We start from the raw sequence: 20,057 nt of genomic DNA on the forward strand, positions 1-20,057 counted from the left end.
AAGATATATATATATATATATATATACATATATATGAATGAATTGATATAAGATATATATATGTGAATGAATATATATTTTTTTCATTCTATTCATTGATATCCTGGTTTTCTAAACAAATTTAAGATTTTTTTTCATTTCTCTGTTTAATAATGAATTTTGTACATAAGCAGAATGAAAAGACAATCATATACACAGTCAACTTAGATTTTTGGCATCCTGTTCCTAAGTCCATGGATCAAAATTTAAAAGGTTGTATGGCAAACTGCAATTTACAAGGTTTAACAGTAAAATTCTATTCAGGATTCCAAATTTCCTGCAACAGTAAGATAGAAAGAACAATACCAATTCTTTTTTTCAAGTCAGTAATTTTGGTGTTTAGCATCTATGTGTTCACATATTTGGGGGCCAAGAAAAGGCTGTTGAGGGAGATGTGTTGAAATTTGTGTCTCTTTACATGTCAGATCCACTGAAGGCCAGAGGAGCTGGCCAGGGATATGAACATGAGTTTGGGAAATGGTGTCTTATTTAACATGGAATCCTTTCAAGACTAAGAACAAAAATAATAAAATCTATATTGAATACCAGGCACTAGACAGGTATTTTCCACTTTGTGACTTCCATGTTTTTCTTATAACAAATCTAATTAATAGTTAATTGTATTTTTTTTGTTGGGGGGTTTTTTTGTTGTTGTTTTGGTTTTGGGGTTTTTTTGGGGTTTTTTTTGTTTTTGTTTTTGGTACCAGGAATTGAACTCAGGTCCTCATGCTTGCAAGGCAGGTGGTGGAACCACTGAGCTAAATCCCCAGCCCAAATAGTTAATTGTATTCTGAAGTTGAAAATATAGATGCTTAAAAATAATCAGGTACTGGCTGAAAGCTACACAGCCAAGATCTGAAAAATCTGTTCCCAGTGCTTCTGGCACAATCCTGGGTCATTCTCCAGCCACATGGCTGCTTGCTTAAGAAAGGTCCACCTCAGATACTTGCTAAAAAACTGTTGGCATCCTATACCAGTTTGTACATGGGTACTACTTTGCAGTGGTGATTTAGGAATACATCTTGCAAAAGAACGTGAAACTAATGCCTCTCAAAGTACATTTGTTCTCTAAATTTAACAAATTTGGGGGCTAATGGAAGAACAGCCCAAATCCCTTTTGTGCATTGTCAGTTTCATTAATTGACCTAAACCTGTGTGTTTTCTAAATGTTTTTAAATCCCAACTTATTCTACACCTTTGCCAAATAGTTATGCTTTAGAGATTTTATTACATATTCTCCGCCCAACCTGGAAAGCAACTTACCTTATAATTTAGCAACAGCATTGAGACTTGGGAGTTATAGGTCTCATTCATCTTACTGCTAACTAACCTAAACTTAGTAACTACCCTGTCACTTTAAAATGACTTCTTTTAAAATAGGTTAAAGGGTCTATATTAGGCAGAGTACTCTAAAAACAAAAACAATCACATGCAGAGCTCCTCCCCAACAGAAGGAAGTGCTACATGAGTGCTAACGAAGGACACCAAAATGTATGCATGCAAACACATTTTTGTGTCCCCAACCTTTCTCAAAAATCACCATATTTTTAGCCCATCCTCTTTAGATTTATTACAATTTAGCTCCATCTTCAGAGATGAATTGTATAAGTTCTATCTTCTGTTAATACAGAAGAAGATTATTGCAGACATATTGTTGACCAGCATTTTGTTGATTTCAAGTTAAGGAATTCAGACCCTACTCAAAGGCAAATTAGTCCAAAATGAGATAAAGAGACTATTCCAAGTAGCACTGTACCAGGAGATGCTGGCCCAGCCTTGGCCCCTGCTTCCCAAGCCTCAAGTCAGCTCAGAGTCACACTTGAGGTTCCATGAGGAGAGAAGCCATTTCCAAACCACACACAAATTTCAAGTACAGCCTTGCACAGAAAGGCCTGCTTCTTAGTTTAGTTGGATGGATACCTAGACCAAAGCAGTTATTCAGCTTTCAAATATATATGCTATCTATATCCAGATTTTAAATGATCACTATAGTTGAATAGAGAAGAAAAGAGGTTGATAATGTAGTTATTTTCTCTGAATCCAGAGTTTGAGTTCAAAATCTGGGCTGGTGTACTTACTAGTTGTGTCATCTTGGGCCACACTTGTTTCCTTATTTGTAAAATGAGGCTAACACTAGTACCTATCCTATAAAATTGTGAACATTAAAGAGTTAACATATGCAAAAGCACTTAAAATAATGTTCATCATTTATGAAATGTATTGTTTGATTGTTCATATTATTATCATTAACCTATTTTCTGATTTTGAATTTCCAAAAGAAAAAAAATTATATTGCCTGCTATCCCATTTTGAAGGAAAAGTGAAAATACCAGAGGAATATAAAATCAAATTAGAAAAGATGACTTTATGGTTTTTCCCTCATCATAATTCAAAATTAAGTCTATTATTGTCTCTAAAAGATATCAATACTTGCACCTTCTGCACACTTTACTAAGGAATACTAATGCCTCCATGGAACATTATGTATTCAGAATAAAGTTACTAACCATCTACTGAGGCACAGAGATGAAAAAAGATCTGCAGAGCTAGAAATTGGCAAGTTGAAGATAAGACCATTTCTGCAAGTAGGAAAAGAGAAAGAAGATAAAGTCAAAACTAACACTAAGATTAGGATGTAGAGAAGATCCTCTGTCTCAATTTGTAATCATCTGTACCAAAAAGGCATTAAAGGACAAAATTAATTTGGGCCTAACAGTCTTCTCCTTGAACCTTAACCAGATCTTCTAACCACTAGTAAAACTCATTAGTTTAACCCCCTTCCTGTTTCTGCACACAAGCTGGAGCCAGGGGAGGAGGAGAAGCCCCAGGGGCTACACAGTTAAACCTCAGTCAAGAATGTTGTCTATGAGATCCCTGCTCTGGGAAGGGACAGGGCTGTAGGGTCCATGTGTCCCTGCACTCATGTTCTGTGATCCTGTGGTTCTGAGAAATACTGAAGTCTAGGTACATGCAGTTAATTTCATTTGGGCCCACTTTAAGTTGAAGGCTATACTTTACAAAACTGCTTTTGTTCCCATTGAAATCATCATACTACAGAGATACGTGCATACCCATGTTTATAGCAGCACAATTTATAACAGCTGTCTTAGAAATAGCATATATGTCCATCAGCAGATGAATGGATAGAGAAAATACAGTGTTTATATGCAATGGAATACTACTCTGCCATAAAGATAAACTTGAGGCGTTATAGGCTAATGGATGCAACTTAAAAACATGTTAAGTGAAATAAGTCAGACACACAAGCCTAAACATTGGATGGTTTCTCATATAAAAATTCAAATATGTATGTAAGAGAGAAAGAGAAATAGAAGATAGAAAAAAAAGTTCCCCAAATTATCTGTTCCATTGTTTCAAAAATATTTTAAGATATATGCTAATTTGCTTCATTTGTACTACTAGTCTTTTCTGTTCATTGAAGAGGAAGTTTTGTCCTTTTTGTTCTTTGTAAGTCTGTGACTTTTCCACTAACCATTGTTTTTCTGTTAGGAAATTTTGTTTTGCTTTTTCATAGCAGTAAGAAAAGTTTTTATATTTTCTTTATCATTATCTACTTATGTTACATTAAGAGAAAAAAGAAAAAGTTTTTCCCACATCAGCTTTTAAGGAATAGCAAGAATAGTAAATTGCCTTTTTTGTTGTAGGGAAAAGTGTGTTTCTTCTCCCACTCCCCAAATAAGCAGAAAACAGATGAGAAGCATTAAACATATTCTTTGCAGCTAAAAGCGACATGTACTTGGATTATCAGATAACGTCCAAGCTAAATGGCAAATCCATTTGGCTGTGACATCACTAATTGCTAGGGAGGAATGCTCCAGTTATTGAACAGATTCTGTTCCCCATGCAGTTGTAAAGTTAGGAATTGTAGTAAGAAGCCTCTGTTTGAGTAGCTTTTCCAAGTTCTGGTTGGATAAGCATGTTGGAGGGTTTTGAAGCTAATGCTACATAATCGCCTGAACTTTAGTGCATTGTAAAAACTAAGAGGAGAAAACACTGTGTGAGATGGCTTTGATGAATTGGGGTAGGCTTATGTTCTTAAAGACTGTTCAAAGGCTTACTTGACCTTGGGAATTAGAGTTGACCCCAAATCACCTATCAGTTTAGCTCACATTTATTTAGTGATTTAGTTTTTTTTTTTTTTTAATGTGTGTATGTAATGAATGGGACCCTCTAATAAAAGCAATATGGAAAGTCTAGTGACTTTGAATTGACATAGAAATCATTTTCACAACTTGAGTGAATTCTAGACTCTCTATAGATAATGTTTCTTCCATGATGTTTCTTCATTTCTTACAAGACAGTTTGGAAGGAGAACAAAACTGAAAAGGACAAAAAATTTCATGGGAAAGCTGTAGGGCAAATGGAAATGTAATGTTCAAGGCTAATGCAAAATGTTAAGGTAAGAAGGTTGATGAGAAGGGATTGAGCACAGGGGCAGGGCATTGGCTGAGAAGCCAGACCTCGCCAGAGGCATCATGGCTGCCTTGGGAAACCTCTGCAGTGTGTGTTAATACCAAAGATTGAGGACACAGGGCCTGAATTATGAGCAGTGAATAACATCATAAACGTAGCAATTCTCAAATGCCAAACCCTTGTGAAAAGCAGTTGGATGGAGAAATGTTGGCGCTTTTAAAAGCTCCCTTTCACTTTTCAATTTTTTTTTAACTTCATGCAGAACTAATTTTACACACTGTTCATTTGATTTGAAAATGCCAGCGTCTGGGGTATCATTAAAGAGCGTTATTGAGGGAGACACTCTTGGCAAGGATCTTGCTTAAATGCTTAGTTTTTATGTCCCTACAGAGTTGTAGATGAGGAGAAAGTGTACCTCAGTTTACCCAGACCCACTCCTCCACATTGGCCTCGAACAGGTACTGACCCTTTTGCTGGGAGCTTCTTTGGCCAGTAGAGATGCTGGGTGGGCTATAGGGGCCCCATCACTTCAAGAATAGACATAAATAGATTGTGAAAGGTCCACCCAAGAATCCTATGACCAAAGCCTCTTGGAATTTCTTTGATTTCTAGTTGACATAAATTAGAATTACACAGGCGTGAAGAGTCTACCCCAAAAAGATCAGAGAGGTTGCTGGAGGAGGAGCACTGCCTCTGTGTGAGCCTATTGATTATCCAGCTGCCTTCAGGCCAAGGGCCCTCGGTGGAAACCATTATTGATCCACACCATGAAAATAATTGAATTAAATCATTTCTCATCAAATTTTTTGCCAAGATCTGCCCCAATTCCCAAAGTTCTTAGTTGAGGAGTAAAATAGGTGATTTATTTTAATAAATATTGGTAGCTATATTCTTCAGGATGTTAAGAAATCCTGGTTTTCAATTGGAGTTCCTCATTTAAATGGTAGCATGATTTTATTTAATCAAACCAATAAGAAGGTAACAAAGAAAGCAAGTAATGCAAAGCAGTCAGTTCTTTCACTCCAGAAACCTGCTTTACAACCTTAATAGATCAAGGGCCAAGTTTTTTGCACCCCATTTTATGTAAAAATATTCAGGAAAATTTGACCACTGCATTTTTCAGGAAGTAATTATGGTAAGAGAAAGCCTCAACAACCTAAATATTTCTGTGGAGAAAATGGAGTTTTTATCTGCTTATTTAAGAATCATGAGCAGGAAAGCCCTATGGGGAAAATAATATAGGACTCTAACTAATATTCAGAACTGACTGGAAAAATCAGTTTAAGGGAAAAATGTTTTGTGGGTCACTGTGTCCAGGACTGTTTGGGTAGCAATTGAGCCATGAAACAAAAGTGTATACCTGCAGGGACTCCCCTTTTCCCTACCACAAATGCACAGCTGTTTTCAGATTGCCCATAGCCAAAATTTCAGATTTAAAATTAATGCTGTATCAAAGAAAATAAAGTGGAAAAAAGAGAAAAGAAAAAACATTTTGCCCTAATAAGGCAGGAGTGGCCTAACTGTATTAGACTGTGCAGTTCTCTGCTGTGACTGACATGCCCGTTACCCAAACAGCCTGCTATGCCATGTGTTCCCAAAAAAGGGGATGATGAAAAATGGTGAGAGTATAGCTGGGACTCTAAAATCTGAACTTAAGTCCTTCACTTGAAGCATCAGCATCTTGTTCCTTTTGCTGATAAAACAGTTTCTCCAGGTGATTTTCACATAGGCGCACTTTAAAACACATTTTTACAACCCTCTCCTGATTATTCCTGGTAATTGAAACAGAGAAAAGCACATCAGCTGAAATTCAAAGGTTACCTCTCAACCTCATTTTATCCAGGCATTCCCATCTCCTCTTATTCTAACCCTATTCACCTGAACTGCTGAGCAGTAACTGAAACAACTTTCTAGTATTGAAATATTAAACCAAGAAACACTGGTGTGTAGCTTTACAGGAGAGGTTAAATTGGTGAGCACCACTATCAGACTGCTAAGTTTTCAAATTTTAGCTCTACCACTTTACTATCATATCAGTAGGACCTTCAACAACTTAATCTCTGAAAGCCTCCATTTCACCTGAGATCATCTGACAAATGGGAATAACAGCATTTAATGCAGAGAGCGTTGAAAGATTAAATAAAATACCGTATTCCACTAAAGCACTTAGCCCAAAATCAGGCACATTATAAATTCTCAAGAAATATTAACTTCTATTATCATTATTGGTACTATTTATCTTTGGAATTCTGTCTGATATATCAAATGCCTGCCTCAAGCAAAGTTATGATATTCTAGTCATGGATATAAATTCACATATTAAGATCTTAGTAAAACTAGCCTCCTGAGACTCAGTCAGGAATTTGCCATGTCAAACAGCCAGACAATGTCCAGGCTGAGATCTGTTTGGTTTGTTTCTTCAGGAAAGTAGACCTCTGTGTTGACTTAAGGGAATATGCTACAAGTAGCTGCTTGTGTTTTACTTGCCTCCATTGTTCATAATGAAATTGTTGGTTGGTTGGTTTTATAAAGAGGCAGAAGAAGAAAGCCTACTATTCCTCCAAATGCAGAAGGGTGAATAGTATCCTGTGTTGGAGTATGCCTGAAGATTGCTTTGTAATAAATAGTATCCATGGTGCTTTGATTGGGCTTCAGTAGTAATATAAAGGGATTACATTGTAGGATCATATTATCTTTTAAATTTAGAAATAGAAAAGATCACAGCAGTTGCTTAACACAGGTCAGATTAGATCCCAGAACTCCTAAGCACTTGACCAAGTATACAACTAAGGACAGCCTTCAGGGGCCCAGCAGACTGAGGGACTTTTACAGGTTGGGAATGATACAAAGTCAGGTGTGCCATGCCACATTCAGTGAAAATGCTTTTCTTCTTCCTACATAGTTTTCAGTGAATACCTAAGCCTTTCTCCCCCTAAATTTATCATATATCTTATTAATTCATTTAATAAATATTTAGTAGCTAAATATGCTTTAGTCACTATAATAGGTGACAGATCAGGAAAAACAGTGAACAAATATATTTCTATTTCAAGCAGCCTACAGCGGAGGAGACAGACAAGTAAACAGGCAACTAGGATACTGTGAAATTGCCAATTAATGTTTTTTAAAAGAACATTTAAAATTACATTTCTTATGAACAAAGACTTTCACTTTGATTTCAAATCAACTTTCAGCTATGGCCCTCTAAAAGGCCTTTTTTTCTGACAACTTGGTATTACATTTCTAAAGAAGATTGTCTATAAATAGTTCTTACTTTCTCACTACTCATTACAATCTAATTCCATGCACCATGGCACTCATGCTGCTCTTTTTAAGGTCAACAGTGACCTTTGTGTCCCCAAATGCAGCAGCTACTTCTCTGCCCCTAACTTGCTCTATCTCTTGGCCACTGCATCCTTAAGGTAACCATTCCCCTTTGTGAGAACACTTTTCTCTTGTTTTCCATGTCACCACACTTCTGGCTTTCGTCCTATATATTTCTCTTCCTTTCTTGCCTCTCCACGCCTCCATTCATCTGTAAAATGGAAATAATAGCATCGACCGTGTAGGTATGAGGAGGGGTGAGCTATCTGTATAAACTTCCTTTTAGGAAGTATGTGATGAATACAAACTCTTATTTTGTTATGGTGGTTAATTCTACCTTTCTCATCCCCGTCATTCTCCTTCTCATTAGAGTTCAAATGCTGTGTTATTTTCATACTAGTTGCTAGATTGCTAGATAGATACATAGTAGATGCTGGATGAATCAGCAGGTGGGTAGATGGATAGATAAATAGATGCATTCAATTTTGCTTCTTAGCTGCCTTCTCTTCAATAAGAACAGTTCGACTTTCATTGCTTTATTTTTTTAATCTACAATTTTGATTTATAGAAGTGTTGTATAGATAAAAGTTTGAAAACCATTAGATCTCATTGTCTCCTAATGATTTGATAGATTATAAAATGTTTGAATACAGAAAGGATGAAGTAAATAAACAGGAAAGACCCCGACTTGGATTTAATATACTTCCTGTAGTTGAGGAATCTGAGGGCAGCTGAAAGCCTCTGGAATTCTGAACAATTAGGCAGAGCTCAGGTACCAGCTGGGTGGTTGGACTTGCTTCCAGAGCACAGTCCTGAAAGGCTCTGATTTATGTAGAGTTACTCTCCTGAAAACCAATAATAAATAAATAAATAATTTTTAGGGGTTTTTTTAATGAAAGATTTACTCATTGATGTAGAATAAAATTTTGCTGATAATAAATTTATTTTAGAAGAGAGGTCAAATCATAAACCCTACCTGATAGAAACTGCAGTTTTAGAAAGATACTTTTTTATCAGGTATCCAGTTGGTGATTAGCCTCTAAGAAAATAAAAACTGGAATCAAGAAAGCCATTAGGCACAAAGGAAAACTTTATTTTTTTTGGTTCAGATAGTTTTCCCCCTCGATTATGCTTTTCAGCTTAACTTCAAGAGTTTAATTTAGAAACACCCAGATGTGTTCCATAAATACCTTGCACCTACCACTTAGTGACTACATTAGTTATCTTATTAGGGCCCAGGTTTTTTCAAATAGTTGTTCTTTTGCTGAGCCATTTAGAGCACTGCAGATGACTCCTTTCTGTGGCTTTTTCCATCTTGGTGTCCTACATACATCAGCTTTGGTTTTGTCTGTACCGCAAGTGCAAATATAAAGATTTGAGCAATGGATCAAGTCCATGACCAGCAGTTTGTGGCTCAGAATAGCCAACAGAAGACCATTCCTGGAGCTTGCACTTAACTTGAAACCTCTTTCCTAATGGAAGAGTGCTTGGAGATACAGGGAATGAAAATGTCATTAGTTTTTTGGGTTTTTTTTTCTCTCACAGTCTAGTTGTTGGGCTTCCTGTCACACTAATGTCTAATTAGAGGCTTCAAGTTAGCGAGCCCCAGTTCTCACTTAACACTGCAGACGTTTCTGTGATCCCCATCCTCCCAGGTTCTTTGCTGTTTTCTCACTGTGCTAATTCAAGTGAATAGAAGCCCTGCTAGTGTTAACAGGCAACCTACATTTCATGAAAAAGAGACAGCATGAAGCCAGGCCTGTTGTGATATTGACAGTGCATAGCACTTTCAATCATTGCAGAGTCTGAAATGGAATGACTGCATTTGACAAAGTTGACTGAATTTATGAGCCTGCCTCTGTCAGGTTCATTGCATTCTCTGTATCTGTCTCTTTCTATGCTTTGGGATTTTTAGATGAGTTCTTTTTTGCCACCCAAGAGTAATATTTCTTATCTCTATAAAAAAAAAAAACTTAAAAGACCTCAGGGGGCAAATATGAGGTTCATATATGAAGCACAGTATATTATGGGTGACCTGTAATCAGCTGGTTTCCAAATTTAGGACATGACTTTTAGGCTTCAATGAGATGCTCAGTTTTCTTCTTAAAACTGTGTTAAATAGTTATAAGTACTGTCTTTTTCCACATCATAATAGTTCCTTAAGGAAGGAACAGTTCCATATGAGAACTGAATTTAGGGGATGTCTTTCCCTTTCCTTACCTGTTGGAAAAGTCATAAAGGCAGCCTTCTTTAGCAGTGCCAAATTAGGTGTCTAAGGCTCACTTTGAAGAAGAAGAATCCAGTCCAGTTTTACCACGTTTAAAAAAGAAAACTCTTATTTCAGACAGTTGAATAATATTTTTAAAAGATAAACTAATAAGCTATCAAAGCAACAGATATTCTTTTCTCCAGAACTGCAGACTCAGAATATAATATGAGGGACATCATCAGAAGTGAGTCACTTGTTAGTTTAAAAAAAATCTAAATTCAGGTCTTGTCTTCAAATACTAATGGTAGGAATCACCTGTACTTTCTAGGAGCATTTCAGTCACATTGGATAAGTAGGTCTCAACTTAAAGTGTGCACATGGGTCTCCAGGAAGCTTTCAAAAAATACTGATACCTGAGTCCCTCTGATCTACCAAGACTCTTGCAATTGTCTGAGATACGGTCCATGCATTGGAACATTTAAAAGCTCTCCAGGTACCGGAGATTTAGTTCAGTGGTTCCACTGACTGCTTTGCAAGCGCAAGGTCCCTGGTACAAAAAAAAAAAAAAAAAAAAAGCTCTTCAGGTGAGTTTAATGAGCAGTTGAGGCGACAACCACCACATTCTTGTTTGTACCCTTCATTGCAGACAAAGTTTAATTCATCCCACGCCACTAAACATTTATCACATATGCATTATTGTGGGGTTCCTGGCAGAATGTCTTGGTTTGACTGAGCAAGGAAGATGGAAGGATGGCAAAGAGAAAGGGAGCAGGATGCTAATCTAGGAAGCCAGGCTTTATTGCTACAGAGAAAGAGATGAGAGATTGTACAGGTGTCACCAGACTCTTGGTTTCCTGCCCTAACCATGAAACTGCAGTACAGTGTGTCATGTCATCCAAACAGGGACATGGGAGGGTCCTCTACAAAGGATTGGAGGGGTAGAATCATAAAAATCTGTGCAGGCCCACAGAGTGCTGGTGCATGTTGTTGGCTATGGAAGGTCTTAGAAAAACTAATGTTTCCTCTACTCATGCTTTTCTTAGTGTCCCATTTAAAATAGTTTGAACTGCACTTTGATGGCCATCTTATTTACATGTAAATTTGGAGTGGTACTAAACTTTACATTCCTTTTGTTTTATCCTTTTCAGTACATGGCATGGAGCCTTTGGGAAGTAGCTGAAAGAGTAGCAGGGTTTATCTGAATAAAAGTTTTCCACAAAAACTTTTGCTGTCACCTAGTAAACATCAGGTTCCACAAATACCCACTACAGTTTCCCAGAGAGCCATGAAACAGAGAGAAGCAGATTCCAGAGTCATATTGCCCCTGGGCTGCCACAACTCGGCCCCTGGGGCTGTTAGCAATGAGTGACATTGCCCAGGGAGTCTGTGAAGAATGACAGACTAGTCAGGGCAGAGCCCCGAATTAGAAGGCAAGAGCTGAGCATGCTGTTTGTGACAGTTTCACAGATGCACTGTGGGCATCTTACTTTTCCCACCTGCAGAGAGAGGGATTCATTTTTTTTCCCTCCCCTCTTTCAGAGCAGAGCTATTTGAAACTAGAACTTACTTCACTTACACACTTGGATGAGGCAAGAGAGTCACTGCATATTTTATTAAGAAAACTGATTAGTTCTGTACTGGCTCATGAACTGGTTTCCTTTTTTCTCTTCATAATATGTATCATTAGTGGACATGGCACAGAGACTAACACTGCCTTGTCCTTCAGAAATCTATTTAATGATGCATACCTGTAATTCCAGCACTCAATGAGGGTGAGGCAGGAGAATTGTGTGAGTTCAAGTCCAACCTAAATTACATAGTAAGAATCTGTCTTTAAAGATCCACTTAAATGTCTTCTCGTTTGGAAAACCCTTTCCTATACTTCTGGCAAACATCAAATGTCTACTATGGCTTCAGTCCATGACAACTTGCATTTCTCTGAAAGCATTTCTCTGGCTTTGGTGTTGCTGCTACTCTTGCTCATCTTCCCAGCTGGGCTGTAATATCCAAGAGGGTAGACCCTGTCTCACTGACCATTCCATCTTGGAATGTGGTAATACTTGAGAGAGAGATGAGAAAGAAAGCAGTGCGAGCTTCTGACACAGTAGCAGTTGTTCCTGTCAAAAGGCCCCTTGTTAGTCCTGCAGCTTCATCACGTTTCTGTCCTGCGTCAAAGTCCCATGCAGCCACAATTCCACACCAGGATATCCCACAGGCCACGTGTGACCCATTGTCATTTGCATTTCCTTAGAGGGGCCCTTTTGAAAAGATTGTCAGGGACATGGAAACGCATACATATGCCAACTGCAATCATTTCTTAAATGTCACAAAATGAATGTCAGTAAATATTTTACTGAGCAAGTGATTTGCTAGCCCCTGTTCTGACATTTCTTCACCACACTGTTTTAACAAGGTGCCAAGGAAGTATGGTTCATTGCAGAGAGTATCATGTGTTAGGGTTCTGAATTCAAACCCTGGGTGCCAGTTGCTAACCCAGTGACCCTGTGTGACATACCAGTTCAGCCTGAGCTGCAGTTCTGTATTACCAGTTATTAGTGTTCAGATGCCTGGAGAACAGTGGAAGCTTTCTGAATCTTACCCATTCCCCATCGCCCACATCCTTATCAGAATTGCAATATATGTTTGTTTTACCTTATTGCTCATTAGGAAAAAAGCAAGTTTTTTTTCAAATATTTTACCAAATAAACCATGCCAAAGAGAAAAAAAAGCTGAATCTCAATTTTATAACACATGAAATCCAGTTCAATGTTCTTATCAGTGGGAATATGAGGCCCTTTTGATTGGAGATGTCTCCTTTCCTGGGCCTGTATTATTTCCTACATGTTCTCCAGGGCAACATATGCCAAATGCCACTGTGACAATAGAACCAACCAAGACAAAACCCCATCTGATTTGTATTTGCTCCCAGGAAGGGATGAAGCCATATCAATTAATGAAGCCCAAGATATCAAAATGTGGAAACAGCATTGCTTTGACACAGGAGACTTGTACAGTTTTGTCTCTGCCACCAGGTAACTGTAACATCAAAAAGAACATATAGTCACAAAATTTTCAGATCTTCTGCAGGTCCTCTTGGTTCTCTGACCATGAGCACGATGTTGATGTTACAAGCCAAAGCATCAAAGCCTCTGCACTGTGTGAAGTTTTGAAAAGTTTTGGAAACCATTACTTTGACAGTGTAGTGTGCCACTGATCTCCAATAAGGAGGGTTGCCATCCTTTAAGCCAAAGTATAGCTTAATTATTTCTTGAGTACTGCCTGACAGCCGTGTGACCCAGCAAAATTGTTGAACCATCATCATCATCATGAGCCGATTTATTTTTGTGTGAAAATATGTTGGAAATTCCAAAGAAAGTACCAAGGCAAAGAGATATGTGGTAGTGTCAGGAAAGATGACAACCCTAAATCGCCTGGAATATGAAAATCAAAAGATTAAAGGAATTGGGGGCTGCCATACTTCTGAATAGCCAGTGGATCACAGAGGAAATTAAAGAAGAAATCAGACAGTCCCTACAATTAAATGGCAATGGCAGTACAACATAGCAGAATCTATGGGACACAATGAAAGCAGTCTTATGAGGGAAATCCATAGCAGTGAATACGCATATTAGGAAAACAGAGTGCAATTAAACAACCTGATGCTGAAACCTCAAGCTTTTAGAAAAAGAAGAGCAGGACAAGCCCAAAGCTCATACAAGGTAGGAAATTATAAAGATCAGAGCAGAAATCAATGCAATGGAAACTAAAAGAAACTAAGAGAAAGATACAAAAAATCAATGCAATGGAAACTAAGAGAAACAAAGAGAAAGATACAAAAAATCATTGAAGCCAGTAGTTGGTTCTCCAAAAGAATAAACAAAATTGACAGACCCTTAGCCAACCTTATCAAAAAAAGGAAAGAAAAGGCCTGAACCCATGCAGTTAGGAATGAAAAAGGTGAAATTACGATGGACCCAGCAGAAATCCAGAGGATCATCAATACCTACTTCTAGAACCTTTATACCAAAGGTGGAAAATAAACCAAGATATACCATCTTTATACCAAGATGGAAATACAGGAGAAATGGATAGATTGTTAGATCTGTATGAATTACTAAAAGTTTAGTGAAGATGACCTAAAAATTCTAAACAACCCAGTATCAATCAATGAAATTGAAAACATAATTAAAAACTTACCAAGAAAACCCCAGGTCCTGATGGTTTCACTGCTGAATTCTACAAGACATTTAGAGAGGATCTACTGCCAATACTCTAAACTCTTCAATGAAATTGAAAGGGAAGCAATACTCCTGAATTCATTTCTAGAAGCAAGCATCACCTTGATCCCCAAAGCGGAGAAAGACCCAACCGAAAAAGAGAACTATAGGCCAATCTTACTAATGAACATAGATGCAAAAATCCTTAATAAGATACTGGAGGACGATGAAGAAGATCATACACCCTGACCAAGTAGGATTCATCCCAAGGGTGCAGGGATGGTTCAACATACACAAATTAATAAATGTAATAATACACTATATTAATAGAGCCAAGGACATCATGTCAAGACTTTAGAGACTGATACCACTGTAGCTGGAATGATCTGAGAACAAGGTGAACTTAATCTATAAAATTTCCAATGTCATACTGTTTGTTGATTATTCATTTGTTCAACGCATGCTCATTAAACAACTCCTATATTACCTAGCATATATTTATTGAATATGTACTATGTGCTAGACATACTGTAGGGTACTAGAAATTTAGCAGTAAACAAAATCCCCCATCTCTTGGAGCTTATATTCTAATGGGGTAAGAATATACCAGATAGTATGTGTAGCACTGTAAAAAAACAGATGACTAAAATACTTGTTATTGTCAAGGAACTTACAGTCTGAGATAATGTAGGATTTTTATTGTTGTTACTTTAAAAGCATTCATTTCTTGTTGGAAACTTTTCCCCCATTAAAGAATAAATGACCTTAAGTGGTTTATACTTATATGTGATATATTCAGATGTTTTTTCTTATTTCGTCCTAATAAGAAACATGTCCCATTTTATAATGAGAATTAAAGAAGAAATAAGAATCACTTGTTATAGTTTCTTCCATATGTTTTATCAAAAATCATATTTTTTGAATAGCAGGTATACTTGATATGGTAGTTAAGGCCTAGATTTACATTTATCTGGAAATATCTGGAGAAAGTATTGATAAGAAGGTGAAAAACTGTTATGGGCTAGATAATTGGTTAAAGTTGACTGAAACCCTGTCACTCTCCTCACACTTGTACCGAAGCAGCAGCAGCAGCAGTAATATAATGAAACTATGAAGTGATTTACCTTAATTAGCACAGCAATTTGCCTCACATTTTCAAAAAGTGCTAATAGATGTTAACTCAAAATAGATTAAAATACCAAATTGCTACTACCTTAAAAAGAGTTATAATAATTTTTAAAATGTAAATTTTGACTATACAGTCTTTGGAGGAAACTATAAAACCCAACCTTTCTTATATTTTTGAAAAACCTATGGCACATGCTTCTTTCCCCTTTAATCACAGTAATTTCTTTAAATGACAGCATTGGGTATTTCCTTAGGAAGATACATTGCATTTTTCAAATCTTATGTGTAATACAGGAGTTACCATTGATAGTTTTCATCAAGAAATGAAATACAAAATCCAGGGATTGTGGGGGAAAATTTTTATGTTTCATTTTTATATTACATATATTTTATGAGTTGGAACAGAGAATAGTTCTTTTTATTTTAGAACCTGAAGATGAGCATAACAAAATGTCTGTAGAAATATGTATGTAGGCATAACAGTTTAAAATGATTTGGACTCTCCTGGTGTCTTACACTGAACTCCACAGCACCAACACACTTAAGGAGTCTCTACGAAGAGGAGGTGAGCATAATTTTACTTCTGAGGAGTAAAACAAACATAATAAAAACTTAATGTTTATATTAAATTCATCATGCTAAATCACCAGGCTAGATTATAAGTAAAAGATAGAAACTTCCCTAGTGTGCATATATACTTTTGCTGAATAATTTCTACCAACAAAGAACTAAAAGAAAATATATGCATTTTCCTCTTGGCTTTGTTTTTTAGAATTTGCAGAGCACAGATTACAAAAGGGTTGCCTAGAAGACACATTTATCCACAGAGGATTACTGGTGCCATTTTTCACACAGCTACACAAAACTAACTTGTTATCTATTCTTACTCATAACTTATGAAAGCCAGAGAATTAGCATAGTGCTATCTCTGTTCTCAACCACAAGTGTACCTTATTTTATGCAACAGATACAAATTGAATTTTGGTATATCAAAGGATATATAAAGTACATTAGGTGAGCTGATAGAATACATTAACTCTGTACCATGAAAGTCTTTACTTAAGTGAAAAAATGTCCTCTAATTTATAGACTTCAAAAATTTATATCTTAGGGGCTGGGGATTCAGCTCAGTGGTTCGGTGGCCTGCCTTGCAAGCGCAGGGACCCAAGTTCAATCCTCAGTACCAAAAAAAAAAAAAATTTTTTTTTATATCTTCATGTATGAGGTTTGCTTGAGGTAGACTTATATGCCCTTTTCTGGAAAACAGTTATTACAGAGAGATATTTTCTATTTTTTAAAAATTGTCTCTCCAAAACAAATTGCCTGTCAACCCTAAGTACAAAACTGTGTATGGAAGACCCAGGTGTAGATTAGAAAAGATGTACCATAGAAAAGAATCCCTCTCTTGATGGTGAGTGTAAATGTTTTCTCTTCTCCTGTTTGTTTTTAGTTAGTAGTTCCTTGAATGTGAGGTGATTTGGATCACACAGATTTCCTTTGTAGTACCTCACAGACATTCCAAGCATTCTCTCTGACCAAATGACTTCTGCTCTCCTTTGGTGAAAGCTGCATTTTTCTGGATATGTTTATGGCAGGAGGGAGAAAGGTGACCTAACAGCAGTGTGAGAAACATCATTTAAAGGAAAGGGAGAATTTTCTGACAGTGAATATTTTAAATCTGAACTATGTTATTAAGAAAAGTTCTGGCATTTCCTCTAGAGAGCATTAAAAAAGAATACGTTATTTTTATATATGAAATATGTTCTACAGATTACTTCTTGCCCTGTGGTTATTTTGTTTTGAACATTACAACCAATGCTATCAAGGTTTATTTCTGAGATATCTCAGATGTAGAATAATATTGATTACAGTCTAACATATCATTAATTAACTCTTGCATTCAGTAACCATTTATTGAGTGTCTACCACAAGAAGATCTACCATTTAGGGGCTTTATTATGTCACTCAGTGCTAGACGTGTTATTACATTTCATCCTTATAAAAATCCTGTGACATAAATACTTTTACCCTGCTTTTACAGTTGAAGAAATAAAATCTCAAACAAGTGAAAGCAGGATTCAGACAAGCAAGTTTTGAATAGAGAAATATCCTAAGAAAGATTAAGTATCATCAGGATAATGTTATCAGTACTAAAAAAATTAATTTGGACCATATTTTTCCAGCTCACCCAGAAGGCACCATGTTGTTTCAGAAATACACAGACAACCAACTTTCATGATCATCATACTTCTAAGTAGGCTTTCAAAGCAAACAACAAGGATTTTGTGTTGTTTTAGGTTTTTCCTGGTGTTCTCAGTTTTTTCAGTAGTGAACATCAAAAGGGATGCTTGCAAGTGTGCATTCCAAGTATCTTCCTTAAGACTTTCATAGTATAGCTTACTCGGTATAAATGAAATATTGATGTATTTGAAAATGCCCAAGTGTTCAATAAAGATTTTAAATAAACCTACCTAAAAGTTGTGGTTCTCAGGTTAATCATTTATTTATCTAAAGGATGAAGGAAGCTGTCTACTTCTGTGATATGAACTGCAATCAGCTTAAAAATAATTGACAAATTAATCCCTTCACAGCACAGCAATTGTAAAGGTGTTAGTTTTAATTAGGCCTGTCTGATTGCCTTGTCTAATCAAGAATCAAGGTGGTGTCTTTGATGGTTAAGGTCTATTGGGGCCATCCCTGACCTGCCAGCCATGTATGTTTTAATTATTGATTCCTCACATTTCAGCCCTTTTCACAAAGGGACTTGAAGTTTGCAGTGCCTTAACATTTAAAGGGAAGAAAAATAAACATTTTTCTAGCACCTCTATCTAGAATCTTGTGTATCCTTTTCCCCATTATACAGTATTTCTCCTAAAAAGACAATCATGTTGATGAAGAATTAAAATCCACATTGGAATTTATCCTTACTATTTCTTCACATTTCAAGCACTAGAAGTTCAATGGACATTATTCATATCTTGACAAATCACAGTCATATGTTTCTATGCTTACTCGGTATAAATGAAATATTGATGTATTTGAAAATGCCCAAGTGTTCAATAAAGATTTTAAATAAACCTACCTAAAAGTTGTGGTTCTCAGGTTAATCATTTATTTATCTAAAGGATGAAGGAAGCTGTCTACTTCTGTGATATGAACTGCAATCAGCTTAAAAATAATTGACAAATTAATCCCTTCACAGCACAGCAATTGTAAAGGTGTTAGTTTTAATTAGGCCTGTCTGATTGCCTTGTCTAATCAAGAATCAAGGTGGTGTCTTTGATGGTTAAGGTCTATTGGGGCCATCCCTGACCTGCCAGCCATGTATGTTTTAATTATTGATTCCTCACATTTCAGCCCTTTTCACAAAGGGACTTGAAGTTTGCAGTGCCTTAACATTTAAAGGGAAGAAAAATAAACATTTTTCTAGCACCTCTATCTAGAATCTTGTGTATCCTTTTCCCCATTATACAGTATTTCTCCTAAAAAGACAATCATGTTGATGAAGAATTAAAATCCACATTGGAATTTATCCTTACTATTTCTTCACATTTCAAGCACTAGAAGTTCAATGGACATTATTCATATTGTGACAAATCACAGTCATTTATGTTTCTAAAAAACACATTTGATTTCTTGAGATCATGTCTTTTAAAAAAATCCATATGGGCAAATGTGATTCTGAGAAATCAGAAATATCAAAAAGGTGACTGGTCTTCTTATAAAACACTCAGGCTGCTAAGCAGAAAAGCATTGGGCTGCAGGTGTCATCGGAAGCAGGCACAGCATGCTGGCAAGGCTTGGCAGCTTCATGGGGCTGGTGGTCGCCTGTGCATGATGGTGGTTCTTCTCTGGTTACAGGTCAATGAAGTGACCGTGGAACAGCTGGTGCAGCAGTACCCCCACATCACCTTCAGCACTGTCCTGCAGGACTGCAAGAGGACCTTGGAGAGAGCCTATCAAATGGGCTGGACCCCCAACATGTCTGCCACCTCCTCCTAATGTGCATGCCCACACGTGGGTACACTCGGATCCTTCAGCAGGACAGAGAAGTGTAGATTTGGAATGGGTGATCTCTTGGGAAGGTTTAACTGTCACCTGTCTGTGTGTGTACCAGAGTGTGTATATTTGTGTCTTGTTTTCCTACTGCATAGCATAAGCGCACTTGTTATTTGTTCCCAGGTAAGCTAACTTTGTTTTTTTAAAAATTGAAGATTATGAAAGCCACACAAAGTTAGTTTTTAAGTTTAAAGGCTTATTTCTTTAAACAGCAAATTTTAACAGTAAAGGAATTGGATTATTTTGGGCTTCTGCCATTTTTTAAATGCCCAGAAAAGAAGTCTTTCTTTTTTGATGGAATAGAATTGTACACTTCAGCAGGTCAGCCCAGAAGTGATGGGGAACTAATTAGAAGCCTGCAGATTAACGATCTTCAAAATTTCAAGCACATATGTACACACATAGTTATTTATACTCTATGTACCCACACCTGTGGGTGCCCAAACCCACCAGGGTGGTTTCTTCATAAACCATTCCTGGCAGAGGGACTTCCTCCAGGCTACAGAGGAAGCATGTCACCCACTGTGGTGCCCCTAACTCAGTGTGTCCACAGGTGTGCAGCTTTCTGTCTGGTGGGTGACTTAGGGACTAGAAAGAACAAAGCCTTTTGTAAATTTTATATATGGAGGAAACAATCTGAACTCCCA

At 36.9% G+C, this 20,057-nt stretch overlaps 1 protein-coding gene across 1 annotated transcript in view; it reads left to right on the forward strand.

Moving 5' to 3' along the window:
* Window positions 1–19,687, forward strand: part of Fbxl17 (F-box and leucine rich repeat protein 17) — a gene marked incomplete at its 5' end in the record, with an annotated part of 484,676 nt that extends 464,989 nt beyond the window's left edge. Inside the window, one exon of the mRNA XM_010608693.3 lies at window positions 19,213–19,687. Coding sequence (XP_010606995.1) covers window positions 19,213–19,353 — 141 coding nt within the window. The remainder of the gene's footprint in view (window positions 1–19,212) is intronic.
* Between the last annotated feature and the right edge of the window lie 370 nt (window positions 19,688–20,057).

Source organism: Fukomys damarensis, unplaced genomic scaffold (genome assembly GCF_012274545.1).
Source record: "Fukomys damarensis isolate Sample0158 unplaced genomic scaffold, DMR_v1.0_HiC HiC_scaffold_3, whole genome shotgun sequence".
Taxonomy (NCBI): Eukaryota; Metazoa; Chordata; class Mammalia; order Rodentia; family Bathyergidae; genus Fukomys; species Fukomys damarensis.